Source organism: Rattus norvegicus, chromosome 5 (genome assembly GCF_036323735.1).
Source record: "Rattus norvegicus strain BN/NHsdMcwi chromosome 5, GRCr8, whole genome shotgun sequence".
Lineage (NCBI taxonomy): Eukaryota > Metazoa > Chordata > Mammalia > Rodentia > Muridae > Rattus > Rattus norvegicus.
In genome coordinates, this window is record NC_086023.1 from 165491906 (window position 1) to 165519004 (window position 27099).

Here is a 27099-nt window from a genome sequence, read left to right on the forward strand (position 1 = left end):
TGTCAGCACACGTGATTGACATCTGGTCTCGTCCTCTTTAAAACAGAATACCTGTTCATTTCATACAACTTGCAAAGACTTAAAAATATTAGCTGAGGCTCCAGAACTAAGGAGAACCATTTCACAAGGACCTGTCAGCTTAGATGCCACATGGTCACTCGCCAACAGTTTGGTGTCAACTCCCACTGATGGAGATGCATCCAATCTCACCATGAATAATCTAGAAAACACACCATTGCTTCAGTTCTGCCTTTCCTAACACTTTGAACTCCTCTTGAACACTTTTTTTTTTTTGACACAAAAAGGCTCACACTAGGCAGATGCTCTAAGCTATACTCATAGACCTTTTTATTTTACTTCAAGACAAGGTCTCACGCCCAGTTTGCAATGCTCCTGCCTCAGCATCCTAAGCAGCAAGTCACAGGCGTGAACCACTACACGGAGCTTAAACGCCTTTCTTCAAGACAGCGCACTCGTTTATCCTATACTAACTCTTTCCGCCTTCTCCTTCACGACACTACCTACAAACCATGCTGGATGGGCCAGCTACAACAACTGATGCCAGGCGCCATCTAAAGTCACCACCCACGCAACTGGGACTTTCTTCCCTGGAAATCGGGGCCCTACAGCAGAGCAAGTCCACAGAGGGTCCGGGTCTTACTCAGCTTTGCGTCAGGACCAGACAAGCTCACAGATGGTGATTGCTCAGCCAAGGGTCATTCAGTTGAGAATTCACAGGAAAGTCTTGTTTTAAATTACTTTTTAAATAATTTTACATTACATGTATTGGGGTGGGGAAGCTTGCCCCAGCACACGGAAGGAGGACAACTTCAGGAGTGGGGCCTCTGCTTCCAGCACGTGGCTCTAGGGACTGAACTCAGGTCACTGGCTTTGGCAGCAGGTACCTACACCCACAACTGACTCAGTGTAAATATTTAGGGGAGCATTTCCTCTACCTGTCCAAGTCTGCCCCGAGTTGGGCACTGCCTCCTGGGGAGTTTGACTTGACTATGCTTACCACACACAGGGCAGGTGGAGGGCTGTAGGGGAAGCTCCAAGACATCGCTCTGTGGTGGGAAAGCCAGAGCTGGTTTGGGGGTCTCTGGGCTTGCTGTGGGGGTCTCAGCCTCTTGGACACCTAGGTGCCATTCATTGGGAGTCGAGGAAGAGCAGAGAAGGGGGGGTGGGCAGGGCCTAGCCCGGGGCCAGGGGCAGGGGGTGGGGAGGAGGGGAGCTCCAGCTTGTCCCATGATTGTCCTTAGTGGCAGAGGCAGGCTTGGTGGCGGTTGTAGCTAGGAGTGCAGAGAGTCCTTCCACAGGAGAATTAGGCTACATGCAGCTCTGAGACAAAGGCCTCAGCAGCAGATCTTGATGAAAGAGACAGTCCTTGGCTCTAAACAGTTTACTGGTTGTTCATGGTAGAAAATGGATGCAAAATGTGCCATACCCACTTGGGAAGGGAAGCTTATTGGCTAAACCCTCCGGGCCTCTAGGTACCTCATTAACATGGAGAGCTCGGTTTTGGGCCTACTTGACCAAAGGACATATTTCTTCTATGTGAGAAGCATGGCACATGTTTCCAGTCTGGCAGGGAGCTAGGAGTCGCCTAGGCCTCAGGTGTGTGCCCACCGAGTCTCCAGGCCTCAACCTGCTCTACCTTACCAAACTTCCTAGTGTGGTTTTACACCCCACACTACCTTTTACCCACTGTCCTCTTATACTGAGAACTCCTAGCATATGCAGAATTTTATGTTAGCTTTTCTATAGCACTGAGTCTAAATGCTGCAAATCTAGAGAGTGACATAGCACTTAATATAGATCCCCAAAGCAAGTAAAGCACCATCTGCAGGGAGGACTTAAATCACAGACCTACAGCGGGCAAGATGGCTCGGCAGCGGGTAAAAGTGCTTCATGCACTCCTGATGGCTTGAATTTAATTTCTAGAATGTATTTTATAAAGCTGGTTGGAGTGGTTTGCATCTGTGACTCCAGCCCCAGCGTCCTACAGGGAGATGGGTGATAGACGAAGGAGAATTAGCCACAAGCTCACATACAAAGGGCAGTGAGAGAAATAACAAGAGACCTCAGCCTCAAACATAAATTGGGAAGGACTAGATAGATGGCTCAGAGGTTAGGAGGACTTGCTGATTTTCCAGAGGACCTGAGTTCAGTTCCCAGGACCACAAAGCAGCTTAAAACTCTCCTATGTCTAGTTCCAGGATTCTCAGCACCCTCTTCTACATATATGCAGGCAAAACACTATGCACATTAAATAAATAAATAAGGGGTTGGGGATTTAGCTCAGTGGTAGAGCGCTTGCCTAGGAAGCGCAAGGCCCTGGGTTCGGTCCCCAGCTCCGAAAAACAGAACCAAAAAATAAATAAATAAATAAAAAAAAAAAATAAATAAATCTTTAAAAGTGAGAGAAGAGAAGAACTATAGAAGAGCTGTCCTTTTCCAGATGTGCAGGAGCACCGGTGTGCCTGGACTCCCTCCTCTGCCCCAGCACCACTACCCCAAGGGCTATGGTCAGAGGAAGCCACATCCTTGTAACTTTGCACTGGACTACTCCATAGTTAAAAGTTTACTTTTGCTAAATGCTATGGTTCACATGGGTAATGCAGCATGCTGGAGAGGGAGATTGGGCGACTCAGGCTCTCCTGGACTATATACAGCAAGACCCTGCCTAGGAAAGAGAAAGGAAGGAAGGAAACTAAAGTACTGGTTTGTGACAAGCATCTGATCCTCTAACAATCTTTTTATGATGTGGGAATGTGATGTGGGAATGTATTAGCCCAATTCTCCAGAAGGACTTGAATGTTACAAAATAGAAACATGTATTGGTGAGGGAGGAGACAAATGGCTTATTTGGCCATTCAGGCAAACCTGTGTTAAAATTATGATCACAGCATGAAAAATAAAATAATTGAGCTGCTATCTACTACCAAAAAAGGAGGAATGAGACAAGGCAGCAGGGAAGAAGGGAAAGAGACAGGGAGACAGGAAGACGGGAAGAGGCAGCAGCCTGGGCCTGTTTGATGTATGCTTCAATCCCAGCACTGGGGAGGCTAGAGCATGAAGGCTATCATGAGTTCCAGGCCAAGTAGGGCTTCAGAGCAAGACCTTGTCTCAAACAAAACAGAATCCAGAAGCTAGAGCTGAGCACAGCCCTGCAGTAGCATTACCAGTGCAAGTCCATCACTACAGTATTCTGAGGTAGGCTAGAGGCCAGCAACCACAAAGGGACAATCTATAATGCTGTGACAAGGACTGAAGGGAGGCAAGACAGAGCAGAGCGGATTTGTTCTTTTCAAGGCTTCTTTGTTTTATTTTTAGTTATATAAAGAAATGAACAAACATCTAGGCGTATCTGAGGATTCACCAGGGGTGCAAACCTGTCCCCAAAGTGTGTCAGAGCATCATAGGGACAAGGGCTGCATGAAACGAAAGGGGTGTTCCCTTTCTCACTCTGCTTCCTGGCCACCTTGAAGTTGTTGAAAACACAAACACAGATAACTCCTTTCCTCTGTTTCTTTTGTTTCTGCTGATTATCACAGCAACAAAAAAAATCTAACACACTTGTCCAGAAACTCTGTGGCAGCATTGAGCATTTTCTTTCTCTAGTCTACACGTCCTGGGCACGTGAGAGTAGTCCTCTGTGTCCCAGAAAGACCACCCTGTGGTAGGAAGTCACCTATGTCCTTTTCTAGCCTCCTCTCATCTTGTTGGCCTGGGCACAGATGCAGCCCCTATGCTAGGAAGCATCCAGAACCAACTAAGTCCTTCAGTCTGCAATCCAGACCTGCAAGAGCAGGAGATAAAGCAGGAAGAATAACAGGAAGATGCCCTCCCTACACAGCCCAACACTGATAAGAGCCTTTCACATCTCTTCAGAGATGGTGTGGAGTTGGTGCCTTGGTTCTGGGCATCTTTGGGCAATGTTCAGACATCAGGAAGTCTTACCCAACACGACGGCAGTGTTAGCATCAGAGATGGAGGATCAACCATCTGGCTAGACCAGGGATATTTAAACCACTAATCTCCTAAGTCAGTGGTTTGTAACCTTCATGATCCTACAACCCTTTAATACAGTTCCTCACAGTGGGTGACTCCCAACCATAAAATTACTTTGTTGCTACTTCATTTTTTTAAAAGATTTATTCATTTATTATATGTAAGTACACTGTAGCTGTCTTCACACACACCAGAAGAGGGCATCGGATCTCTTTACAGATGGTTGTGAGCCACCATCTGGTTGCTGGGAATGGAACTCAGGACCTCTGGAAAAGCAGTCAGTGCTCTTTAACCGCTGAGCCATCTCTCCAGCCCCCTTGTTGCTACTTCATAACTGTAACTTTTTTACTGTTAAGGATCATCATGCAAATATAATATGCAGGATATGTTACATGACCCCTGTTGCAAGGGCTGTATGACTACCAAAAGGGATCATGACCTATGGGCTGAGAACGGTTATCACAAGTGGAATACATATACTGAGATATGTTCCTAAATATCCACTGGAGAGAGGATGGCTCGGTAGTTAGCTCATCCCTTTCTTCCAGAGAGCCAAACTCTGGTTCCCAGCACCCACCTTCCTGCAGCTTGTAACAGCTTGTAACTGCTGTTACTTCAGCTCCAGGGGATCTGAGACCTTTTCAGGTCTCCACAGGAACCCACACACTTGTCATACTCTTCTCTCTCTGTCTCTGTCTCTCTCTTACACACACACATACACACACACACACACACACACACACACTAAAGTTTTTTGGTTTTTTTTTTGGGGGGGTGTAGTACTGGCTGTCCTGGAACTCACTATATAGACCAGGCTGGCCTCAAATTCAGAGATCAACCTGCTTCTGCCTCCCAAGTGGGATTAAAGAAAGGTGTGTACTACCACCTGATTGATAAATAAAAAATTTAAAGGAAAATATGGAAAGAAAATTTACTTAAACTTTTACAATTTAATGTATATTTTATGTGTATATCTCATATGTATAGAAAAAAGAGGGTACTAAAACTATACATGGCAGGAGTTGGGGAGATGGCCCCATGTGTAAAATGCTTACCTCACAAGTAACCATAGCAACAGAGAAACAGACAGGTGGATCTGCAAAGCTCACTGGCCTGCCAATATAGCCAAAGTGTTGAGCTCCAGGCTCTACAACAGTGTTATGGTTTGTATAAGTTCAGGCCAGGAAGTGGCACTATTAGAAGGTGTGGCCCTGTTAGAGTAGGTGTGTCACTGTGGGTGTGGGTTTAACACTCTCACCCTAGCTGCCTGGAAGCCAGTCTTCCACTAGCAGCCTTCAGATGAAGATGTAGAACTCTCAGCCCCTCCTGTACTATGCCTGCCTGGACACTGCCATGTTCCTGCCTTGATGATAATGGACTGAACCTCTGAACCTATAAGTCAACCCCAATTAAATGTCCTTTGTAAGACTTGCTTTGGTCATGGTGTCTGTTCACAGTAGTAAAAACTAACTAAGACAGACAGACTCCGTCTTTAAACAAAGCTGATACATACACACCAACATATGGAGGAATGTGAGAACACTGTAATCTGGGGCCATGGGATCAAAATCTGAGACCACTATTTTAGACTTGGTTTCTTGGTTCCGAGCCTGGGCAATTCTGCCACCATCTCCAGTGACATCTGGCCGCATCTCAAGACATTTCTGGTTGTTGAAATACTGTTATTAGCAAACTGGCAGGGTGCTAAACATCCTAAAACAGACGGGAGAACAATCACCCTGTCAAAGCTAGAGAACGTCATTCTAGACAGGTAAGGCATGTAAACAGGGTGGGGGCACTGCTGTCAGCCTCTCTCTTAAGCCATATGTATGAATGGGACCAAGGGCAGTCCTACTTTTAACTCTGACTCACTTAAACCCATTAACGTGATACTACACACTCCACCACACAGTCCTTCAGAGAAGAGCATGTGATTTGGCCCAGCAATGACTGGTTTAGAGATGGGTGTGTCTTCAAGCTGGTCCCATAACTGAAACTCTAGACCCAGTCAGAGGAACTGCATGCAGGAGGGGGGAACCATGTGGATGTCACTGGAAGGAGAGCTGTCAGAGCTCCTTAGTGACTATGGAGAGCTTGCTCCAAGAGGTGAACCAGTGAAGAGTAGGTTTCCTCTTGCTTACAGCTCCAAGTCCTAAGTCTGACATAAACTTTTCAGGAAAGCTCACAGGAAGTTTACTATTGCCGACAACATCAATGGGCAGTCAGCACTCCCATCAATGGGAGGTTACATTTCCAGCAGCTCAGTTAGGTGAAAACCTCTGGAATGCTAATTTAATTTCTTTCACAGGGTGAGTTTGCATTGGTTACCAATGCCAAAGTCCAGTAAAATTCTCTGGGATGCTGTACTCGAGCAGATGTGGAAGGATGTGGAGAGTGATCAAATGTCTACGAGAAGACACAGTTTGGCTTTGAAGTCTATTCGCCTAATTTCTTTAAAGTTATGTTCCTGGGCACTTCTCCACTTCCTCTTACTCTCCCTTTTAGAGTTGAAGTAGCATTTATTACATAAAGGCATATTTAACATTTATCTTTTTATATCTACATGGCCCTTGCTTAATTTCCCCTGTGGAGAAGGTATCTCTCCAGTTTAGGGCAGAACAACTACTACAAAATATACACTGGATCTTTCTGCTATTTTTATGGAAATCATGAAGTTACATAAAAGTTTTAAATTATGTACATAAATTACCTTCCACTTCCAAATTTTGAATAATTAGAAAAATTTACATAAATATTTTCAGTAAAATATGCTGTTTCCTGAGCATATGCCCACTCCTTAGGCACTAAAATCAAAGCCAAAGTAGCTTTTTTTTCCTTTTTCTTTTTTTCGGAGCTGGGGACCGAACCCAGGGCCTTGCATTTGCTAGGCAAGCGCTCTACCACTGAGCTAAATCCCCAACCCCCCAAAGTAGCTTTTTATTTTTAAGAAAGTCTATTACTTTTAAAATACTGCATGTATGTGTGTGTAGTGCTTATGTGGCAATTGGTCAATTCTATCTTTCCACCATGTCTCTCTTGTCAGGTTTGGGGTCAAGTGTCTCTGTCAACAGAACCATTTTGCTGGCCCATAAACTTGTATCACATTTCCTTATTTAATGTGGGGCTGGGTGGCCATGTTTCTATGTATATATGGATGTCAGAGGGACAACTCACAGTTTTCTCCTTCTGCATGTGGGTCTCCAGGTTTGAACTCAAGTTGTTGGGCTTAGCAGGAAACCCTTTGGCCACTGAGCCCTTAGGCCCCAATGTGCCATTTACAATAAAATCACTAGCCAACTAGTGGCGAATTGACTTCCACGTTCATGTACTATACATAGGTCCAGAATGGGCTCTATGAACAAACAGTCCCAGCAGTGCTCTAGCCCGCCAAGCTTTGGGAGTTCGGCAATTCTTCCTCTTCTCTGATACTTCTGCAATCACCTTGAAGACCATCAGTTACTCTTGGCATATACTACAATGTTCTGGTAAGTTCATTTAAACATCTGACATCAGGTTTACGAGACGTCAATTAGCAAATTGCATATTCATTTCATTAAGGCACAGACAATGGGCAGTAGATGCTTCTCCTTTAGATGACACATCCTCTATTCCATATCATTTGCAAAGAAAGCTTTCAATAGCACTCCTAAGGTTGGAGAGATGGCTCGGGGGTCAGAGGACTTGCTTGCTCTTGTGGAGAACCCAGGCTCAGTTCCCAGCCCCCACATGGTGGCTCATAACTGCTTCTATAACTCCTGTTCCAGGGAATACAATACCTTCTCCTGGCCTCAGTGGGCACCAGGCATGCACACGGAGCACATGAACATTGGCAAGCAAAACACTCATATCCATAAAATAAAATACATAAATCTTAAGAGGGAAAAAGCATCACAAATGAAGAAGAATCATATCTTTCAAAAGTAAGAGAAATCTATATTAGCATTACCTTATACCATACAGTTTCTGCAAATACTAATGTGTAAGTCAGCAATAAAGCAGTAGTTGTAACCTGCTGTGCACTACAAGAAACTTCCATCCTTAGCTGGGGGTGGGGGTGAGGGTAGGGTAGTGGTACATGCCTTTAATCCAAAAGCTAGCGGGACAAAGACAGGTAGATCTCTGAATGCAAGGACAGCATGGTCTACAGAGTTAAATTCTAGGACAGCTAGGACTATACAGAGAGACCCTGTCTTGTACAAAAAGGAGGAGGAGGAAGAGAAAGAAATTTCCATTCCATTGGGCTTTCCCAAGCAAATTTAAAAAATACTTTTCATATATGCAAATATATTAAAGTCAATTATATTCATAATGGTATATAAATGGCCTGATAAAAATGTTGCTCACTATATTTGTTTAATAAAAATTCCTGTAAGCATGTGTTACTGTTCGTTCGTTTTATACAGTTCAGTAGATCCAACCAAGGACCTGTGTGTGCTGGCAGTGCTTCACAGTGAGCTACATCCCGGACCTCAGGCAAGAGTGAATGGTCTCTACACCTTCCCCTAGACAAGGGAACAGTCATCTCTGTGATGCTTAAGAGGAACCAGGACTAAACTGGTAGCAACACAGTGCCAGAGTACACCTGTCAGCTGTCGTCAGTGATCTGTGGGAAGATAATGCATTCTGAAAATATCTACGGGCTATGTATTTTCAGACCTTAAAGATCTACTATATTCCCATTAAAATACTTTTTTGGGGCATGCTGGGGATTAAGCCAAAAACCCAGGGCCAATGTCATAATAAACACACAATCTACTAATAAAGTCATTTCCTGGCCCCTATTAAAAAATCTTAATAACTGTATATTATGATAAAACACACACACACACACACACACACACACACACACACACACACACAGCCACACCATAAACAATAAGCCTGAAAGCGGACTGTCAATCTCTGAATCTCTCATACTTTAAACCAGCTTGGGAGGCAGAAGGAGAGACAAAGGATCTCTGAGTTCTAGACCTTATCTCCAAAAAACAAAACTTGTTTGTGTTATTATAATTTGGGATATCGTTAAATCTGTTTGGGAACATATCCTTCAATGACTGTTCAATAAACAAGGGAAGCACAACAGATTTTAAAAGCAAGATCTCAGACTTCTCAAAGGCATTGAACTTAGCTCCCTGGAGAGCCAGCAGATAAAGAGCAGAGCAAAGTGCTTACCAGGACCCTGGGCTGACACTTTTAACTACAGGCCGTGCCCTCTTTATACCCAACTCCTTTCATGCTCTACCTTAAAAGGTATTTTAGGCTAAAAATCCAATTAGCAACTCTGAGAGCATCTTTTCCAAGGGTTCGATTCTTTTCTTGTCTGCAAGCACGGAGATCTTAATGAAGGAACTAGAACTTGTTAAACACCACTGCTTCAGGCACAGCACTAATAAACTCCCCGCCTCTTAATGAGTCCGGGAAGCCTCGCTGCCCACTGCAGTATCCTCTATCAGAACGTAAGAGGCTGGAATTGGCAGCCAGAGGGCACTGTGAAGGATGTGCAGGGAGATCCATCCAGACAGGGCCATCAACTACAGTGAGCCTCAACACAGGCCACTCTGAAACTCCTCCAGTTAAGAGCACACGCACATACAACCTGAGAGACCACACAGTTAAAAAAAAAAAAAGACAAAAAAAGTAAAAAACAAAAAGATAAAATCCACTGAGTATAAACTTATTTCTCTTGGGTTTAAAAAAAAATGCCTAACGGGTTTAAAATTCCCCTTTATAGAAAGTGGTTTACTCTAAGGGTGCCTTCTGAGGCTTTTACACGCAAAGGTGATACCAATGAAGACAAGGATGGGAGGAATAAGGGATTGACCGAAATGAATGAACAAGAAATTCCTCCTGCCTAAGCACAACCTTGAAAGCTATCTGCTTGGAGAAAGAAACCGCCTGCCTGCCAGGTATGAGTACCAAGACACCAGAAATCCTTTCATCACGGTTATTTTCAGGGTAATTCTTCAACCATTGCTTTCTATATAAGGAACTCTTTAGGCCCAGGTCACAGCTTTAGTTCTCAAGTGAAGAAGATAACACAGGATAGACGGCTACGCTTAAATTGTTGGACTAAGTCTCAAAGAGCTCGAGACCCCAGGGCTGGGGACACAGGTCCATAGATAGTTTGAAAACCAGCACCAAAAGGATCCCAAGCCACTAGCAGCTATGACAAAAGGAAGAAAAAAAAATACTAATACTTAAAAAAAAAAACTAGCTTGCTATTTTTGGGGGTTAATTCAGCCCCTGGTTGTATCCTCCTACCATGATTGCGTTCCTCCACTGAAAGTCACTGAAGGTGCTTTAGGATCGACATGCACAGACAAACCTTCCGAGGTCCCCATTTACCCTCCCACGTGGTGCAGGCCAGCATCCGTTTTCCCCGTACGCCCGTGCCCTGCCCGTGGCCTGCCCTGCGACACCTGCCTAAGGCTCTTTGACCCAGCGCAGTACCTCCTGCGCTAGCTACCCCGGGACCTCCAGCATCCGCACCTTTGAAGCGGTGAGTGACCGCAGCGTGGTCGGGAAAACGCAAGGAGGCTGGAGCCACAGGGGCTCGGCGCGATCGCCCCTGGTGACAGTCACACCAGTCAGGAATTGTTCAAAAGGAGAATACGGCGAGAGGCGGCCGGTGGGTGGGGGATGGGAACGCGGACGCGCAGGGTGGAAAGCCGCGGTGCGGGCTGACCCCGCTGTGGGGACGCAGAAGCCCTCCACCCTCCTGGGCCGCCCGCCTTGGCCTCACCCCAGTCCGCGGCAGAAGGGAAACGCGGATTCCCGAGGCCACCGCACGCAGGGGGAGAAGGCCGGGACTAGGAGAGCGCGGCTCGGGCCCGAGGCTCACCCGCCGGCGAAGAGATGAAGCAGCGTGTTCTCCTTCTGCTGAGTGTCCGTCGCCATGGCCGCGCCGGCTCCGCGGCCCGCCGCAGCCGCTCGTGGGACGCGCGAGGTCTCGAGGTCCGCTGGCCTCGCTGCCCTCCTCAGGCAGCCGCGGACGCTTCCATGCGCGCGGGAGGCCCAGGCGCCCGGCTACCTCCGCGGCGTCGCGGCCGGCCAGTCAGCGGCCTCTGCGGCGCTTTCCAGCCGCTGGTTAGAGCCCAGCGCGCGGCCGTCACGTGGCGGAGGCAGGGTCGTGACGTCACGGGGCGCGGCGCGGCGGAGGTGTGGGCCCGGATCCCGTACGCCTATTGGACGGCAGGTGGATGTGGGCGTGGTGTTTGTGCAACGCGGGGCGGGTCAGGCCCGGGAGGCTGGCTGCACTGGGCTCACCAGCATTTTAAGGGGATGGCGTGCAAACCGGTCGATGCTGCTTGGTCCTCTCAGAGGCTGGAAACTTGTGCGTAACCATCCCCTATGCTCTAGACCTCGCCTTAAAAGAAAATAAAAGAAAAACTATGTTTATGCGTGTGCGTGATTTATTTTGCTTTTGAGATAGTCTTACAGTGCAGCCCCGGACCGCCTGGAAGCTTGGCCTCAAATTCACATTTGGTCTGCCTGCCTCTGCCTCCTGAGTGCTAGAATTAAAAAACGTGTGCCACCAGCCCTGGCTTGTGTTTGTTGATTTTCATTGTTGTTTTAAGACATAGTCTCACTATGTATCTGGTTAGTTTGGAATTTTCTACGTAGATCAAGATGACCTCGAAATCACTCTGATCCTTCTGCCTCTGTCTCTCCAGTGATTAAAGGCATGCATGCACTACTATACCCGGCTGTTTTGTGTGGTTCTTGTGTGCGTTTAGGGGATGTCGTGGGTTCACACAGTCCACTCTGCAAGCGTGAAGGCCGGAGCACAGGGTCTTGCAGGGATCAGTTTTGCCTATCCATCATGTGGGGCCCAGAATTGAATTCAAGTTATCAGACTCGGCTGTAAGTACATTTACACCTTGAGCCGCCGATCTTTTTAAGAATTTCATTTTGTAATATTTCCATATGTGAAAATGTATACCGATGACATATTACATCTCACATCTCTGAGCCTAAGTCGGGAAAAAAATATTTGACCTAAACAGCCTGCCCTCCTCCAGCGTACCCTTAGTGTTTCGTGTGTGCATCTTTCTATAAATAGCATCATGTTTGGTATGTGTTTTTCCATGTGGATTTTGTACTGTGTGCTCTGATGCTCAGACTGAGATACCCAGACCGCTCCTCCACTAGATATCCTGGACCACTGCCATAGGGAGACTGGCACCTTCTTACGTCCAAGCCTGGCTCTGGCTGGGCTTTGCCTGGTTGCCCTGGCAGCACCCTGATCACATGACTTCGGTGACTTTCCTCATGTGGGTTTCTGCCCTCACTCTGCTGTTTTATTCAAACTGTTCCCTCCCATTCTGGAATGTGAGCTTCATGGGAAGGGGGGGGGGGCTTGTTTTTTTACACTTCATGGTTGTTCTTAACAGATTGTTCTTGCCACCTAGTATTGCCCAAGGAACTAATAAACAAATGTCCTAGATTGAACGGATCATTCCACACCTCCCCCAAACCTGCTCAGCCTCTCCTGTTCCCTGCCCTGGTAGTGACTCTGAATTCTGCACAGGCACCAAGGCCATAAATGTATTCTGCTCCTAAACTGACTCATACTCTCTCCCTCTCCCTGCCTCCATTCCTCTCCTCCATCTATCTTTCTCCCTTCCTCTCCTTCTGACTTCTAGCTCCTGCAAGTCCCAGAATCCATCCCTTTCTTTCTCTCTGGCCCCTCCCCCACTAGGGATTCCAGATCAGCGAATGTATCCCACCAACTCCACAGCCGAAAGCTAGCTGTTCCCATGGGCCACTCCTTCGCTCCTTTTCCCTCCAGAGTCTTCAGAGATGCAGAACACACCAACCCTCTGTCTTCCGTCTCCCACACCTGATGAAAAGCACCACCTTTAGCCGTCAAAGCTGCCAGACATCCTGTGTGTACACAAGGAGAAACCGGAGTAGGAGGCGAGCCGTGAGCAAACAAGGCCAATCTGTATTTGATAACAGGCATCGCTTAGAAACAACTGCTAGGCTCAGTCGTCTACAAACACAGTGATTGCTCCATATTAAAGCCATTGCTGCCAGACAGAGCTGGCATTGAATCCATGTGGAGCCTCCGTGTGGGAGGATGCACACCAGCTCTATATTGGACACAGGGGAGGAAAAGGTGAGATTCTTCTTCTTTCCTGTGTCTACCAAATCCTTCGCTTTAGTTGCCTAGGAAGCTTACTTTAGCTGAGGTAGATTTTTAAGTCTTTTAATAAAAAAAAAATTATGTGTATAAATATACCACGTGTATGCCTAGGGTCCAAGGAGGCCCAAAGAGGCAGTCAGATCCCCTGGAACTGGGGTTACAGAAAGTTGTGAACCAACATATCCGTGCTGGGAACAGAACTCAGGTCCTCTCCAAGATGGCTGAGCCATCTCTCCAGCTCCAGTTAAAGGAGGTTTGTAGGGTAGTGGGGAACTTAAACAGGGTACTGCCAGGCTGTTAACCGGAAGGGAATTGTCCCTCTCTATGCAGGATTTTGGGTTTTGTTTGTCTATTTTTGTCTGTCTGTCTTTCCAGAGACAAGGTCTTACTATGTAGTCTGGAACTCACTATGTGAACAAAGCTAAGTTTGAACTCCCAGAACACTGCCTGCCTGCCTGCCTGCCCGCCCGCCTGCCCGCTGGGTTTTAAATCAGAGGAGGTGCCACCCTGGGAGCACACCCTTTCCTTGGTTGCTGTTTGAGACTGGGACCCAGGTTCTAACCCTTCGCCAGAGCCAATCTCCTAGCTTCTTCTCCTAGGGCCTGGCAGTGCAGTGCTGAGCTGGACACATGGCCGGCTGAGACTCCACTCTGCTTGTCAGCAATGCAGTTTCCCTGTGAGAGCATTCCCAAGGTCTTTCACATCCATTATCACTGCAAACCCATGTTGTTGGCAGCCCTGTTGTTTTGTTCCCTCTTATGAACAAGCAGGACACAGCCACTCAAGGTCAACAGCTAAGTTGGTGGCTGATGCAACCCTCTGTCACGCCTCTGTGCTTTTGAATGAGCTGTTTCTGACTCCAGGATGTCAGCCTTCCTCCACCGGGCAGGTTCCTTCTGGACCTACACTACCTCTCCTCCTTCCTCCTCGGACTGAGTATCAAGCCAGCTCAGCGATTGGCCTCCTCGTGAAGCTTCCCTCTAGTCCCTCTTGGCTCCTGTTCCCTGAAAGGAGTTGCCTGCAGCACACTATGGAACTATAGCAGGAGGTCGTGAACTACTCGAATTAACTCCCTGGAGTTATCTCTTGCCGGGAAGGAAGGACTCGGGCAGGGTTTTCAGAGGGAAGTCTGGGAATTTCTGTTGATGTATGTGAATACATTATTTTGCTAAGCAATGCCACGAGGTAAGAGCTATTGGTTTCTGTTGTTTAACACATCTACTGTTTAAATCAGTATTTCAGGCTCTGAGGTACAGCAGGGATGGAAATGGATAAGAATCCTTCCCACTGGGTCAGTGGTCGGTAGTGTGCTTGCACAACGCTGCGTGTATCGAACCCAGCATGGCATAAAAACTGTGCATGGACTGGAGAGCTGGCTCAGCAGTTACGAGCACAGGCAGCTCTTCCAAAGGATCCAGGTTTGATTGCCAGCATTCATACCCACAGTTTATGTTTACAACTGTCTGTAACTCCACTTGCAGGGGATCCAGCGCCCTCTTCTGGCTTCCAAGGGCATCAGGCACACAGATGTACAGGCAAAACACACATACACACACACAGGGAGAGAGAGAGAGAGAGAGAGAGAGAGAGAGAGAGAGAGAGACAGACAGACAGACAGAGAGACAGAGAGACAGAGAGAGACAGAGAGAGACAGAGAGAGAGACAGACAGACAGACAGACATAGATACATAGATGGCCATGGTGGTATGTATCTGTAATCCCAGTATTTAAGAGGCAGAGATAGAAGGATGGTAAGGTCTCAGTCGTCCTTGGCTACACAGTTCTATGCCAGCCTAGGCTATATAAAATGTTTTCTCAAAAACAAAACAACAAAACACACAATCAAACTCAGCGATTATAGAAAAAGGGTAAAATAGGAGCAGGCGGCTTATAATACAGAAACGTGAAGCTGGTTTAACATGGGAGCATCATGTGGGTGCTGGGAAGTGAACGCAGGTCCTCTGCAAAAGCAGTGCTCTTAACCAGTGAGCCATCTCTCCAGCTCCCTCAGCCAAGTTTTATTAAAAGCAATGTGTGTGCGCATCAGGACTAGCTGGTTTGGGCTAACACAGGGGGCCAGTAATCTAGACAAAGAAAGAGAAGCTGGGGGTTGGGGATTTAGCTCAGTGGTAGAGCGCTTGCCTAGCAAGCACAAGGCCCTGGGTTCGGTCCCCAGCTCCGAAAAAAAGAAAAGAAAAGAAAAAAAAAAGAAGAAAGAAAGAGAAGCTGGCTGGTCCTCAGCATAGAAAACCAAACTAGCTCACCCTCCTTTGAAAGCTCCACTGAGGGGCTGGGGATTTAGCTCAGTGGTAGAGCGCTTAGCTAGGAAGCGCAAGGCCCTGGGTTCGGTCCCCAGCTCTGAAAAAAAGAACCAAAAAAAAAAAAAAAAAAAAAAAAAAAAAGAAAGCTCCACTGAAAAGTTCCCCCTGGCAGCAAAATGTGCAGCAAATCCTTGTCTTCAAGGAAGCTAACCACCTTGAATGTTTAAGCGGAAAGAGTATTAATCTACCTAGAGCATCTCTTCCCTCCCTGCCTGCCTATTTGTCTGACCTGTGGTCCTTCATTCGGGAGGCGGAGGCTAGAAGATCAGGAGTTCAAAGCCAGCCTGAGCTACATGAGACCTTGTCCGGAACAATCCTACAGCTGACATCATACTTAATGGCAAAAAGTGGCTGCCTATTCCCCAAGATTAGCGGCAAAGGTGTGAGCTCCAACTCTTCTCCGTCGCTGTATGAGTGGCCCCAGACTGCGCAATAAGGTAAGAAAATAAATGAAAGGCCCAAAGGTTATGGGCTAGGTGTGGGATGATGTCACAGGTGAGGCAGGTACAAGATAGGAGGAGGCCTGTCACTGGACGAGAAGGAAGGATGGGTGGGAGAAAAGTTTGAAGGAAGAGAAGGAGACTGGAACAGAAAGAAGGAGGGAGGGAGGGAGAGAGAGAGAGAGAGAGAGAGAGAGAGAGAGAGAGAGAGAGAAGCCGGTAGACAACATGCAAGGTGACATTAAGGTTCTGCTCTGTGTATTTACAGGTTGCTGTTAATGTTCTTAAGGGATGGGTGTGAACAGGGCTCTGTATGTTTAGGTGGGCATATATTATATATTTTCAATTGGGTCAAAGGTTTTTGGGTTGTGTGTTCTTTCATGTGTAGATTTAAGTGTAATGGAGTGTGTGGTGGCTGGTCTGGGCCACCACAGAGTTGGGATGTGTGTTTCTGGCATGGAAACCTGCCTTGAGAATTACATAGGTAGAGAGGTTGCTGCCAGACTCAGAGAGAAGCCTTCGGCAGTGTGATATGGGATGGAGCAGAGCGGGTGAGACGCTTTGCTGACTGAGACTTAAGATATCCAGCAGATATCTTGGGGCACCGCGGTGCCAGACCTAGCGGGGATAGAAGACGACCCTACTTTTTTTTTTTTTATTTTTCATATTATTACAACAGCAGCTAGGTTGCTGCCTTGACTCCATCCCGATTTATTCCCATCCTCTCCCATCCTCAAAAGAGACTGAGCTCAGCCCTGGATGGCACGTCTCTATTAACTCCGCCACCACTGGGACCTGGGGAAGAGGAGGATGGAGAGGTGGAATGCTGTTTTCTGGATGTGATGTGAGCACTGCAGTCAGCTCACGGCATCTGAGGTGACCCATCTGCACAGTATCAGACTAGCCAACGTCCCGGCACAGACAGCGGAGATGACCTGCGAGCCCCACTCTTTCTTTCCTGAGGAGCTATTGACCGTGAGTAGTTGCCAGGGGAGGAAGAATTCACTTCTAAGGATGTGGCCACTGGTAGGTTTTCCATGCTCCACAGGATGGCCTCACATCTGTGCACATACAGTCAGCAATAACTGCGTGTGTGTGTGTGTGTGTGTGTGTGTGTGTGTGTGTGTGTGTGTGTGAGAGAGAGAGAGAGAGAGAGAGAGAGAGAGAGAGAGAGAGAGAGAGAGACAGCAGGTTGGAAAGGGGCATGTTGAAGGAACACGGGAGCAGGGAAATAGGGTAGATATGATCCTATTTCACTATGCAGATATGTATACACATGTAAATATGCACACACACACATGCATGCACGCACGCAGGCACATGAATTTATGGTGATTGCCAGGAGAGTATCACCTCTGGTAGGTGTCAAAACACCAGTCCACTGACTAAAGTTCTTAGGGTACTTGCTTCTGCAGCCCCTAGCCTGATCCTCCTGTAAACATCTCTTCCTTTCCAATGGTCGAAAGGCCATCTGGAGATACTAAGTAAGTAAGTAGCAACCCCAGGGAGCTCTGCTGTCTCTTCCTCAACGTTGTCGGTCTCTTGGACATTGACTTTCTGTGCGATAGGCCTGAGTCTGCTAATGTTTGTTTCAGCCACAGATGATGTAACTATTATGAAATCCCAGGGAATTTTCATACCGACTAGGAACGAACTGGTAAAGTCAGCAAGGTCACAGGGAGTAAAGACAGTATATGAAAGAAACTTTTTTTTCCTTTCAAATAAGTGGCTTATGAAGCTTTACGAAATTCCGTTTGGGGCCAACAAGATGACTCAGCAGGTAAAGGCACTCGCCACAGAGTCTGATGACCTGAGCTCAGTATGCGGTGGGGGGACAGAGACAGTTCTGCAAACAGTCCTTTCACCTCCAAACGTGCCACACCACACAAATGCCCACACACATGCAAACAAACGGAGCTTTAAAAGGACCTCATCTACAATAGCATTAAGAGGGAAAAGATCGGAAAGCGAGAGAGAAACAGGTGTAAAAGAATCCATAGTTCTGTTTATATAACAGGATGGGGGTGGGAGGACGGATTCCTGCTAGGCAAGCGAGCGGCTGACTGCCTGGGGTGGGATGGGAAAGGGATGACTGATGACTAGGTGTCTTAGTGTTGCTACTGCAGTGCTAACACACCATGACCAAAAGCAACTTGGAGAGGAAAGAGCTTGCTCTCTTCACATATCTGTCCACATAGCAGCTCTCAGTGGAAGCAGTCAAACAGAGCAGGAACTTAGAGGCAGGGGCTGATGCAGAGGCCATGGAGGAGTGCTGCTTACCGACCTGCTCCTCAGGGCTGCCCAGCCTCCTTTCTTACAGAACCCCAGACCACAGCCTAGGGGTGGAACTGCCCACAATGGGCTACGCCCTGCCATATCTATCATTAGTTAAGAAGATGCCCTACAGGCTTGCCTGCAACCCGATCCATTTTGTTTTGTTTTCTTGTCTTTGAGACAGCATCTCTGTGTAGACCAAGCTGGCCTTGAACTCAGAGAGATCTGTCTCTGGAGTGCTGGGATTAAAAGTAAGCTCCCAGCCGCTACAAACCCATTTTGGAGCCATTTTTCTGATTGAGGTTCCCTCCTGTCAGATGACTCCAGTGTGTGTCACGTTGACATAAAACTATCCAGCGTAGTAGAAGCTGGAGGAAACTTCCGAGAGTCAAGGAAATGCCCCGTATACTGATATATAGGCATAGGAACCTAATAAGAACACAATTAACTGAAAGTTCCACTCTGAGGCTGGGCATGGCGGTGCAAGCTTTCAACTCAGTGCTTGGGAGACAGAGGCAGGATGACCAGAAGTTCAGAGTTATCCTCTCTGCTCTATAGTGAATTCATGGCCAACCTAGGACACATAAGACCCTGTATCCAAAGAAAAGAAAGTGTAAATTTGCCAGAAATGCTGGATCATGCCCATAATCTCAGCACTCAGGAAAGCAGAGGCAGGAGAGGAGGATCAGGAGTTTGAGATCATGCTTGACTACATGGCAATTCTGAAGCTATTCTGGATCATGTGAAACCAGTCCCGCCACACCCCCCCCCCCCCAGTCCCCTTTACAACAGATACGTTTTATTGTGTGTATGTTGCATCTCAGTGAAGTTGATTAGAAAAAAAGCAAGGCCAACTACATGTACCACTAGCCCAGGAGCCAGGTGTAGCTCAGTGGTAGAGTACATGCTTAGTGTCCATTGAGAATATGTTTGGTGGATATGCAGTCAGGTGTGGGGAAAGGGGTGCCATGCTGAGGCCCTTCTCCCTGACTGTATAGAATAGAGTTTATTCTGAGCATCGGAAGGAGAGTTAAGGGGGTAGTAAAGACAGAGAAAGACAGAAAGAGCAGAGGAGTAGAGGCTGGCCAAGAGCATGTGGAGAGAGACGGGGGAGGGGAATGAGAGGACACAGTGAGAGCTAGAAGGAAGAGAGAGAGAGGAGGGGGCAAGCAGCCCCTTTTACAGTGAGTCGGGCTGTTGCCAGGTAACCCTGGGGCGGGGCCTAGACAAAATGCTAACAGCCGCGAGGCCCTGGGTTCAGCCGCTACTACACCAGGCCGAGTTCTGCCGTTAGCATAAAGAAGTAGATAAAGTGGACCAAATATACCATATGTCAAGTTCAGAGCTGATGAGGTAAGTATGGGTTACCCATCCATCCATCCATTTGCTGTCCCCGACTTGATGGGTGGAAGAAGAAAAGTGACCTTGCCCACTCAGGTTTCCAAGGCCAGTGACTTCCTGTGACCCGAGGCAGGCTCCGTCTTGTTTCTTCCTCTTACTGCTGTCTCTCAAGCCTCTAATTCCCTAATTCTTGTTTTCCTACAGAAACTGCCGGCGCAGGTAACAACTCGCCGGCCGCCGCCGGCCGCCACAGTGGCTTTGAGGTTTCATTGCTTTGTGGAGAGTTTGAGGGATTGTTGCTCTATGGGCACCCGAGGTGGGGCTCGGGGTCATTTCTCTCTCTGGAGGCTTCTGGTAGCTTCCTGTATAATCGACCGATAGATAGCCAGTGAGACTGGTTTCCATCCAGGGGCAAGGAGGGTAGCAACAGAGGCAACAGAAGTGTGGCGGTAAACACCATCGCCGGGCCTCTTTGCTCCCCTATCTCTTTCTTTGTACCAGATCCAGCCTGCGCCATGTTTCCCTGCTATGTCCTAGTGAGAATTTGCAAGCCAAGCTTTCTCGTTAATGAAAGGCCAACGTTGTCCTTGCTTGGCAAGGAAAAGCCAGGGCGGGCTGTGAGTCTCCTCTGTCTGCCAGGCTGGAACCTGCTTTCCCTGACTCCCTGAGAGGCCCCTGTTCCTGTTCTGATTGTTTCTTAGGAGGAAATCACCTTTGGAATAACGTCAAGTTTGAGAGGCTTACACTTGTGTTCCATACTATGCTGAATGGTGTGGAAAACTCCGTGGTCACGCAAAGGAGTGGCTGGCACCTCTGTGTCCACAGACTGGCCAGTGGGTAGGTACTGTCCAGAAAAGGTCTCCTCTCTTCCTCCTGCTTTCGTCTTGGCTTTAGCTTCCGAGAGGCTGCAGGGCACGAGGCTCTGTGACCAAAGAGCCACCTGTGCCTCTGTTTCCCCACCTGCTGTGGCAGGGGGCCAGGCTAATTGAACTGATACTTCAGAGTGAGGATTAATAATGACTGAGGTAGGGGGTGGAGCAATGCCTCAGCCGTTAAGAGCAATTGTTGCTCTTGCTGAGAACCGGTTCAGGTCCCAGTACCTACATCCAGTGGCTCGGAACTGTCAGTTCCAGAGAATCTTAAATCCTCATCTGGCCTTAACAGGCACATGCAAGCGTGCGCTCTCTCTCTCTCTCTCTCTCTCTCTCTCTCTCTCTCTCTCTCTCTCCCCCCTCTCTCTCTTGCACACGGGTGCAAATAAATCTTTTTTTTTTTTTTGGTTCTTTTTTTCAGAGCTGGGGACCGAACCCAGGGCCTTGCGCTTCCTAGGCAAGCGCTCTACCACTGAGCTAAATCCCCAACCCCGCAAATAAATCTTTTATAAAAAGGAACTTTTGTTTCAAACACAAGAGACTAGGTTGGGCTGTAAAGAAAGATGTTAAGGGTGTTCTAATCTTAAAAGAAAGGACTGACTGGGCACGGTGGTACATGTCTTTAATCCTAGCACTCAGGAGGCAGAGGCAGGCAGATCTCTGAGTTCAAGGCCAGTCTGGTCTACAGAGCAAGTTTTAGGACAGCCAGGTGTGTGTGTGTGTGTGTGTGAGAGAGAGAGACAGAAAGACAGAGAGAGAGAAAGAGAGACAGAGACAGAGAGAGACATAGAGAGAAAGAGACAGGGAGAGACAGAGACAGACAGAGAGACAGAGACAGAGACACAGAGACAGTCATGGGCCAAGGGTGTTATAAGCACAATGCTTAGGTCAGGGGGAACAGCTCAGGGAGAGTGTATGACAGCAGAAGCCTAGATGTGCTTTCCAGGTTGGAATGATTTTCCAGAAGTCGGATAGCAGGTATGCCTGGCTCTGGCAGCACTGCATTTCCAGATATAAAGTTTCGAGTGGTCACATGCAGGGATTAACAAGCACCCTTTAAGCAGCTTTGTGGTAAGTAAAGGTCAGGTTGCGCTGCCAGATGAGGTCTTGCCAGGTGACCTTCTGATGCCAACAGGGTTAATCTCGCCTTTGTGACTTTGGGGGCTTTACAACTGCAGATGAAGGACTTTGTGTCTGCTTCACTTCATCTGACAGCCAGACACCAACTGCGGGTGAGTTCTAGATGCAATGCCAGGCACACCAGGCAAACGCTCTGTCCCTGTTCATCGTCCCCCAAACACTCTTCTCCTTCGAATCGCACATGTGCTAAGTGAGCTCTCCCTCACTGAGCTAGATCCTCGGTCATGCCCCTTGAGTCTGTCGGCTGCGGCACAGCAGCCCTTCATACACCTTATCTACGTGAGCCTCCCAACCACTCGGGGCTTACTATCTCCATTCATTCAAGAGAGGCTAACTGCTGGGAGACAGCGTGCTAAGGCTGAGCAAACTCGAGGACTTGAGTTTGAATCCTCAGCACCATGTGAGAGCCAGGCCGATGATGTGCATGTTCCCCGGTGCCAATGCCAAGGGGGTGGAGACAGGGTGAGCTCATCAAGCATCCTGCCTGGACCAATCAGCTCCAGGGTCAGTAAGAGACCCTGTTGTCTGTTGTTTGCTTGTCTTTTTAAGGGCGAGAAAGACACCTGATTTTAAACTCTGGCTTATGCACACACATGCATGTGCTGCTCCCCCACACACGAACATATCCATGCAAACATACATGTGTAAGACATATGCATACAAGAGAGAGAAGTGGGGAGGAAAGGGGAAAAGGAAGGGAGAGAGGGAGGGAGGGAAGGAGGAAGGGAGGGAGGGAAGGAGGGAGAGGGAGAGGGGGAGAGAGAGAGAGAGAGAGAGAGAGAGAGAGAGAGAGAGAGATTGAATGAGAGAGATTAAGTACATTGTCCTGTCCAGAGTCAGAAATGGTCTTGCATTGCCAAAGTAGTTGGGATTGATTTCTGTAGGCAAATTTCTTATCTAGGAGGAGGTTTATATCCTTATCAATTGGTTGTGAGTTTATTGTGTGGATGTATTGTGGATTGAGAATTTACCATATAAATCTGATTGATAAATTACAGTTTGTTGAGTCTTGATTTCACTGGGTTGCTGGGAGTATGGGCAGAGTCCATGGCAGGGAGCCGTGATAGGCCAGCCCCAAGCTGGACTTCGAAAGCCATTATTATACCGGGTAACTGAACCAGAGAGTTTGAGGTTAATAGAGATCTGCCAGGAGAGATACTAATCAGAGATAAATTAGGTTACGTCTATATGGCCCCACGGGTACTGGAGCTAACATTAGAGACCAAAGTAGCAAGGTGCCATGATGGAACGGCCCGAGGACTGCCTGGGTCAGAGAGAGGCCTGGAGAGAAGCTTGCAGTGTGGGAACCCGTCACGTGGGTTTTTTTTTTCTTCTTTTTTCTCTGGAGCTGGGGATCGAACCCAGGGCCTTGCGCTTGCTAGGCAAGCGCTTTACCACTGAGCTAAATCCCCAACCTCGTGTTTTTTTTTTTAAATGCAACAGATTTATGCTACACTGAGTGGCAGAAAGGCCTTTGAGGATCCTCAGCACAAGAGGAAAGGTGGGTTCTTGTCCACACAGTGTGGCTCTGACGTGAGGAGATGTCATTGCTGTGGAGAGACACCATGACCAAGGCAACTCTTATAAAGGCAAATATTTAATCAGGCTGGCTTACAGGTTCAGAGGGTTAGTTCATTATCACCATGGCAGGGAGCATGGCAGCCTGCAGGCAGACCTGGCGCTGGAGGAGAATCTGTTCTGAGAGCTCTACATCTCGATCTGAAGGCAGCCAGGAGGAGACTGGAATTCCACAGTGGGCAGAACTTAAGCCTAGAGATCGCAAAGCCCACCCTCACAGTGACACACTTTCCTCAATAAGGCCACACTTACTCCAACAGGACCACACCTTCTAATTGTGCCATTCCCTGGGCCAAGCATATATAAACCATCACAGCCCCCATAGACTCATGTGTTAGAATGCTTGGCCCAGGGAGTGGCACTATTAGAAGGTGTGGCCCTGTTGGAATAGGTGTGGACTTGTTGGAGTGGGTGTGTCACTGTGGGTATGAGCTTTAAGGCCCTCATCCTAGCTGCCTGGAAGCTACTATTCTATTAGCAGCCTTCAGATGAAGATGTAGAACTCTCATGTTCTCCTGCACCATGCCTGCCTGGATGCTGTCGTGTTCCCATCCTGATGATAATGGATTGAACCTCTGAACCTGTAAGCCAGCCCCAATTAAATGCTATTCTTATAAGAGTTGCCCTGGTCGTGGTTCACAGCAGTAAAACCCTATGACAGGGGCCAAACCTATTCAAACCAGCACAGGAAAAGACCTGTTGCTCCCAGAATTGAGTGCTCTGAGTTCTGAGGGATGCTGGACCAAGGGCATTAATATGGCCATCTTGTGTTGGAGATAAAATGATACCTAGATTCATACCAGCATCCAACCCTGAGGAGCAGGGGACCAGAACAGACCTCATTCATTCATTCATTTATTCACGCCTGCACATGATGAATGCTGATTTGCCCCTTTCTCTGCTACAAATCTGACCGTGACGCTGGCCTTCAGAACGCAAGCTTCATTGAGATCCTTAGAAAATGCAAAAGCCCTGAAAGGTATGAGAGCCGAGAGTCATTGAATTCCTCTGGGAAGGCATTGGGAGTTTCTCTGAGGAAGGGGTACCTGAAAATTGATCGGCAAGAGTTGGGAGAGTGACCTAGGGATAGAGAGCTTGGGGGGACAAGGCCTGGAGCCTGGAGAGAAAGGCTGACAAGGCATGAATCCTGTGGGGCTGGAGAGGAGCAGGAAGGGAGCGGAAGAGAGGGCCTGGGGTTACCATGCTATTCCAATGGAAACTGCTGGCCCCCCCAAACCAAGCCTGATCTGGTTACACTTTCAAAGCATGCCCAGACCTAGAGGCTCAGAGCCAAAGTGCAGATCCTAGATCCACAACAGAAATCCGGGTATCCTCTGTTTATTCTGCTAGGCAGGCAAACCAGAAAGGAAGGACTGCGGGTAAGGCTGAAGTGTCTGAGTAGGGAGGGGCTCTGTCTGCTGGACGTGGTGGCTTCGCCTCAATTGCATCTAGCAGCATTTAAGAGTCCCCTCTGGAAGACAAGGGACTGAAGTGTCTGACACCAACAGTCACTCAAAGTTGAAAGTCCTAGGTCGAAGTCAGGGACACCTGGTAATGACTCATACAGAGGTCCCTGTGCTGTAGGGGAGGCAGAATAGCCTCAGGGTCACCAAGACACTTTTCTGTGAGCAATTATGGTTTGTTTGCTTGCTTGCTTGTTTTGAGAAAGGCTCTTGTGTAGTCCAGGTGGGGCTCAACCTTGATATCTAGCCAAAGAGGGCTTTCAATTTCTGAGTCTTCTGCCTCCATCTATCTAGTACACAAAAGACAGATCTGCTCCAGTTTTTGCAGTGCAGGGGATAGAACCCGGGGCTTCATGTGTGCCAGGCAACCACTCTACTCACCGAGCTACATCCCTAGCCCTGTGTGGCCCTAGCCCTGCAGGGTCCTAACCCTCTGTGGCTATTTATTTTTCTAGGCCCAGTTACTCCGAAAGAGGGAATCAAAGCACTCTGCCCAGGGCCAGTAGGTCCCAAGGATTTAAAGAATTCATTAGCTCATAGAAATGATCCGTGTTTGTGTCCTTCCAAAGAGCTGGCTCCAGTTGCAGCCTTGGCACAGCCACAGCGTGAGCAGAGCTGAGTTAGGAGATTTCCATGTGAAAGAGGCCAGGCCTGTCAGGTCCGGCATCTGGTCACAAGTAGAGAGTGTGTCTCATGCTGTTCTCCTAGATTCACTCACAGTAACACAAAGCAGAGGCCACGTTATCGAACCCCCCCCCCCCCTTACAAAGGAAGAGACTGAGGCACCGAGAACCTGTTTTGTGTGGTTTGGCTCCTAAGGGTTGGAAGTGACCTTTCCTGCTCCCTTGGGACTCTGCCTACTCCTTCCTTACAGCTTTCGTGGCTCTGCCCCAAGGCCCTTCCCACTGACCTGCTGGTTCCACTAGGACAGGGGCACCTTATCTCCAGTGCCAGCCCTTAAAGACGCTGGAAAACTATGGTTTCATTTTGCTAAGTAAAGTAGGCCATAGGGCAGGGGTGGAGCTCTGCATGCACTGAGCATGTGCCAGGCTTTGAGTGGATTTTCATTCCCCATTACTGCAAAAGTCTGGAGGGGGGGGAGGGAGGAAGGGGAGAAGGGAGAGCATTGGATTGGAGAGATAGCTCAGTGGGCAAGAACCATGAAGACCTGAGTTTGGATTCCAGGGCTATAAAAGCTGTGGGAGGTTGGAGGCAGGAGGATAGCTGGGACTTGGGAGCTGCCAGCCTAGCTCCAGGTTCAGTGAGAGAGCCTGTCTCATGAGAGTAGGGCAAAGGAAAAGAGAGAGCAGGACACCCAACGTTTCCCTTTGCACACATATACACACTCAAGTGTGTGTACTCGCATGTCTACATATAGCACACACACCACGCAGGCGCACAGGCACAGGCGCGCGCACTCTTGTAGACACGCACACACACACAGCTTCTACCTGAATTCTACCTCAATGTCAGACCCAGGATTCCGGTCCTCTGTGGAGCTCAGTCCCAGTGGTGGAGATCGACTGCAAATGAAGAAATAAAGGTCCATTAAACTACGCTCGAGTTCTGCGCAGGAAGGCAGTGAACACGCAATCACTGTAACCATCTAACATTCTCTTCAGGGAGAGTGCAGAGCTGGCACGAGGCTGAGGCGCCATTGGTAAGGGGCTGGGGCCACCGTCTGACCAGTGGGAACAGGAAGTGTGAAGGCTCTGAGGTGAAAGGAAGTTCGGATTATGTAAGAGACAGAAAGAAGCAGGCCAGTGTGGCTGAAGCCTGGTGAGTTGGGGGCGGGGGTGGGCGGACAGAGAGAGTTAGGGGAAGAATTTGGGGGCGGAGAAGCAGCTGGAGGTCAATGTCAGTAAGTGGGAGGGATTTGCCCTCCAGGCCTGGGGTCTTTCAGCAGCCTCGTTGCTTAAGCGGGTGCTGTGTGACCTACAAGGCTCTTTACAAAAAGAAAAGTCCTTGTGACACTGAATTTCAATTTAACTGGGTCAAAGGACGCCCTGCCGGCTAGTAGCATGGTGATTCTGGGCGCACCTGTGAAGGTTTTCTGGTTGAGATCAATATTTGAATTGGTAAAAAGTTAGACTCTCCGCGTTAGCATTTCCTCTAGGCTCCGCCCAACACAGTTACCTAGCAACAGTTGCTAGCCAGGTTAAGAGCCTGGCTCGTTTTAAAAAAGACTGTTTGGCCTTTCTCCATTTCCCATTTCTCTCCCTGCCACCTTCTCTCTCCACCACCCCTTCCCCATGTGTCCTCAACCAGTCTTTTCCCCTCTTTCTCTCTTCCTCTCTCTCTGTGTCTTTCTCTATCCCTGTTCTCTGCCTCTACCCCTTTCTACAGGTCCCCAATAAACTCTTTTGGCTGATTTCTCACAGAGAATAATTGGACATGGTTCTGCCGGAAATGGGTCCGCCCAGGGTCATGGATCCACTCAGGGGCATGGGTCTGCCCAGGGGCAGGGTTGCCCAGGCGCTCCCTTCTGCCACTTCATGGCTACTCAGG

At 48.2% G+C, this 27099-nt stretch overlaps 1 protein-coding gene and 1 long non-coding RNA gene across 8 annotated transcripts in view; one reads left to right on the top strand and one right to left on the bottom strand.

Annotated features, from left to right (window-relative positions):
- The window catches only part of Slc25a33 (solute carrier family 25 member 33), a 40117-nt gene extending 13836 nt beyond the window's left edge, over positions 1-26281 (bottom strand). Inside the window, exons 1-3 of one of the 4 annotated variants that reach the window (XM_063288452.1) lie at positions 26043-26281; positions 12744-12900; positions 10856-11380 (exon numbers count right to left, since the gene is read on the bottom strand). In XM_063288452.1, coding sequence (XP_063144522.1) covers positions 10856-10911 — 56 coding nt within the window. In that variant the 5' untranslated portion in view covers positions 10912-11380; positions 12744-12900; positions 26043-26281. Of the gene's footprint in view, positions 1-10756; positions 11381-12743; positions 12901-26042 lie in introns of those variants that run through there. The other 3 variants (XM_063288453.1, NM_001127574.1, XM_063288454.1) reach the window with 3 other exon arrangements.
- LOC102548220 (uncharacterized) lies at positions 12895-20929 on the top strand. Of its 4 annotated transcripts, none has more exons than XR_010066746.1 (4): positions 12895-15920; positions 16603-19550; positions 20240-20375; positions 20832-20929. It is a non-coding gene; the product is annotated as an uncharacterized LOC102548220 (long non-coding RNA). The 4 variants fall into 4 exon arrangements; XR_010066744.1 differs by having other exon boundaries at positions 16664-19550; XR_010066745.1 differs by having other exon boundaries at positions 12895-13135; positions 13538-19550.
- Positions 26282-27099: the final 818 nt, after the last annotated feature.